Source organism: Monopterus albus, unplaced genomic scaffold, assembly GCF_001952655.1.
Source record: "Monopterus albus unplaced genomic scaffold, M_albus_1.0 scaffold132.1, whole genome shotgun sequence".
Taxonomy (NCBI): domain Eukaryota; kingdom Metazoa; phylum Chordata; class Actinopteri; order Synbranchiformes; family Synbranchidae; genus Monopterus; species Monopterus albus.
In genome coordinates, this window is record NW_018128012.1 from 1,377,665 (window position 1) to 1,380,228 (window position 2,564).

At 47.2% G+C, this 2,564-nt stretch overlaps 1 protein-coding gene across 1 annotated transcript in view; it reads right to left on the reverse strand.

The window, feature by feature from the left end:
• Nucleotides 1-2,564, reverse strand: part of nup107 (nucleoporin 107) — a 14,334-nt gene that overhangs the window by 5,295 nt on the left and 6,475 nt on the right. Inside the window, exons 16-20 of the mRNA XM_020613326.1 lie at nt 2,239-2,298; nt 1,603-1,748; nt 1,291-1,339; nt 1,127-1,196; nt 859-974 (exon numbers count right to left, since the gene is read on the reverse strand). Coding sequence (XP_020468982.1) covers nt 859-974; nt 1,127-1,196; nt 1,291-1,339; nt 1,603-1,748; nt 2,239-2,298 — 441 coding nt within the window. The remainder of the gene's footprint in view (nt 1-858; nt 975-1,126; nt 1,197-1,290; nt 1,340-1,602; nt 1,749-2,238; nt 2,299-2,564) is intronic.

Sequence of the window (2,564 nt, forward strand, 5' to 3'; positions counted from 1 at the left end):
TGCTGATTCTCATCCCAGCCGCTTCACACTCGGCTGCAAACCGCCTCAGTGCACGCTGGAGGTCCTGGTTTGATGGGGCCAACAGGACAACGTCGTCTGCAAAAAGCAGAGACGAGATCCTGTGGTCCCCAAACTGGACTCCCTCCGGCCCCTGGCTGCGCCTAGAAATTCTGTCCATAAAAATAATGAACAGAACCGGTGACAAAGGGCAGCCCTGCCGGAGTCCAACATGCACTGGAAACAAGTCTGACTTACTGCCGGAAATGCAAACCAAGCTCCTGCTCCGGTCATAAAGGGACCAGAGAGCCATTAGCAAAGGGCCCCGGACCCCATACTTCCGGAGCACCCCCCACAGGGTGGCGCGAGGGACACGGTCGAATGCCTTCTCAAGATCCACTAAACACATGTGGACTGGTTGGGCAAACTCCCAAGAACCCTCCGCCACCCTGAAGAGGGTATAGAGCTGGTCCAATGTTCCACGGCCAGGACGAAAACCGCATTGTTCCTCCTGAATCCGAGGTTCGACTATCGGTCAAATTCTCCTCTCTAGTACCCTGGCATAGACTTTCCCGGGGAGGCTGAGGAGTGTGATCCCCCTATAGTTGGAACACACCCTCTGGTCCCCCTTCTTAAAAAGAGGGACCACCACCCCGGTCTGCCAGTCCAGAGGCACTGTCCCCGACCGCCATGCGACGTTACAGAGGCATGTCAGCCAAGACAGCCCAACAACATCCAGAGACTTACGGTACTCAGGGCGTATCTCATCCACCCCCGGTGCCTTGCCACCGAGAAGCTTCTTAACTACCACAAGGTAAACTACGTCAAAGGGTCTGTTGGGATTATACTGGAAATGTTTACCTTCAGGGCTAAACCCAGAGAGCGGAAAAACAGCAGAAGGTGAACCATGAAACGCAGCAGGTGAGAGGGGAGGGGCTTAGAGGCTGTCAACCAATCAGAAAACTCCTCCAACAGACCTGATAGAAACCAGTTGAGGTTGAGAGTTAGTAAGATAATCTTATTTACATCTTGAATCTTACATAATAATAATGTAATGTGATTATTTTCCATTTTTTTAATTTGCAACAAACTAATTCCTTTTTAGAGGTTAGATGTGAGGCGGTCTTACCATCCAGGTCTCCCAGGATGACAAACTTCTGGATGACATGGTAATGCTCTCTTGTCTCCACCAACACCCTCTGCACACACACAGACAGAAGCTGGTTTTATGCTGGATTCATTCACAGGACTTCAATATTCACCGGTCACATTCAGTTAGCGTGTGAGTTTCACCTTTGACTCTATGGCTTGAAGCTCCTCAAATACCTTTTCCATGGTCCAACTGTGGAGTGACAGAGAAAGTGAAATGATTGGAACGACAGTAGGTGAACATCCACCCTATGGCTGAGTGGCCTGGATGGATCAGGACCACAGGATGTGATACACTTTAGCTAACTGTAAGCCACTGGTGCCTTACTCATTAGCTTAGCAACATCAGGCTACAATCAGTCCAAAATTGAACACTCTCTATAAAGAACTGTGATGTAATCTGTCCATGCTGTGAACTCCCCCCCCCCAAAACAAAATTGTGGTTGTGCCTCCTACTTTGCCTCCAGGTATTCTCGTGGCAGTGCCTCCACTTCCTGGTTGGCCATACCCGATGACATCAGCTCCTTTTCAACCAGCGAGTCGACCATCACTCTGAAGTACGCCCATACACAGTCCTCCCATGATTCACACACTGCCAGGAGCTGACACACACATACTGTTAGTGTAATTTACCTACCATCATCAAGTGGACCTCTACAGACTAATTTACTGGCTGATTTCTACGTTCTGAACACATGTAGAGTGACAATGAAAGCAGACACGTTTGTGTTGAGCACTGTTTCTGTAAATGTCAAAGTTTTTCAGACTTAACAGAGGAGTATGAAACAGGCTTTAGAGAATAAGGGCCCTATCTTGCAACAAACGCATGGCGTGCGGTGCGGGTAGCACGTCTGTGTTTCCTAATTTCCGATTTGCGCAATTACCATTTTCATGATATGCGCATCATGTTGCCTTTTTACCAAGCAGCAGTCTGTCGACTTTGTGCCAGCAGGTGTGTCCAGATGAAAATGGGGTGTGTCCAGGTGAATTTTGGGCACATTGGTAATATGAGGATCCACAAAGTGAATGTGCCACTGACCAGCAAAAATCAGGTCTGTGATCAACAGTCAATTCATCACTCTATTATATTACCGGTTTGAGGTTTCCACTCAGGCTGGCGTAGATGGCTCTCTCAAATCGGTTTAACTGCTCCTACAATCACAAAGAGCAGGTTAAAGTTATATTTTAGTCCTCTAGCTTTTGGAGTCTATTAAAAAAAAAAAGCATTAGAACTCCTTTTGTGCAGACATGTTTGCAGAGGACAATGGTGTCAAACATACTGTAGGTGTTACAAATAAATAAAAAGAAACTGGTGTCTTAGTACTGGTCACCAGTTTTGGACAACGTGAAGCAGTAATATCCTGGTTTTTCAGCATTACACTGGCTTTACCTCCATCTAGAATTTTATTTGAAAGAGA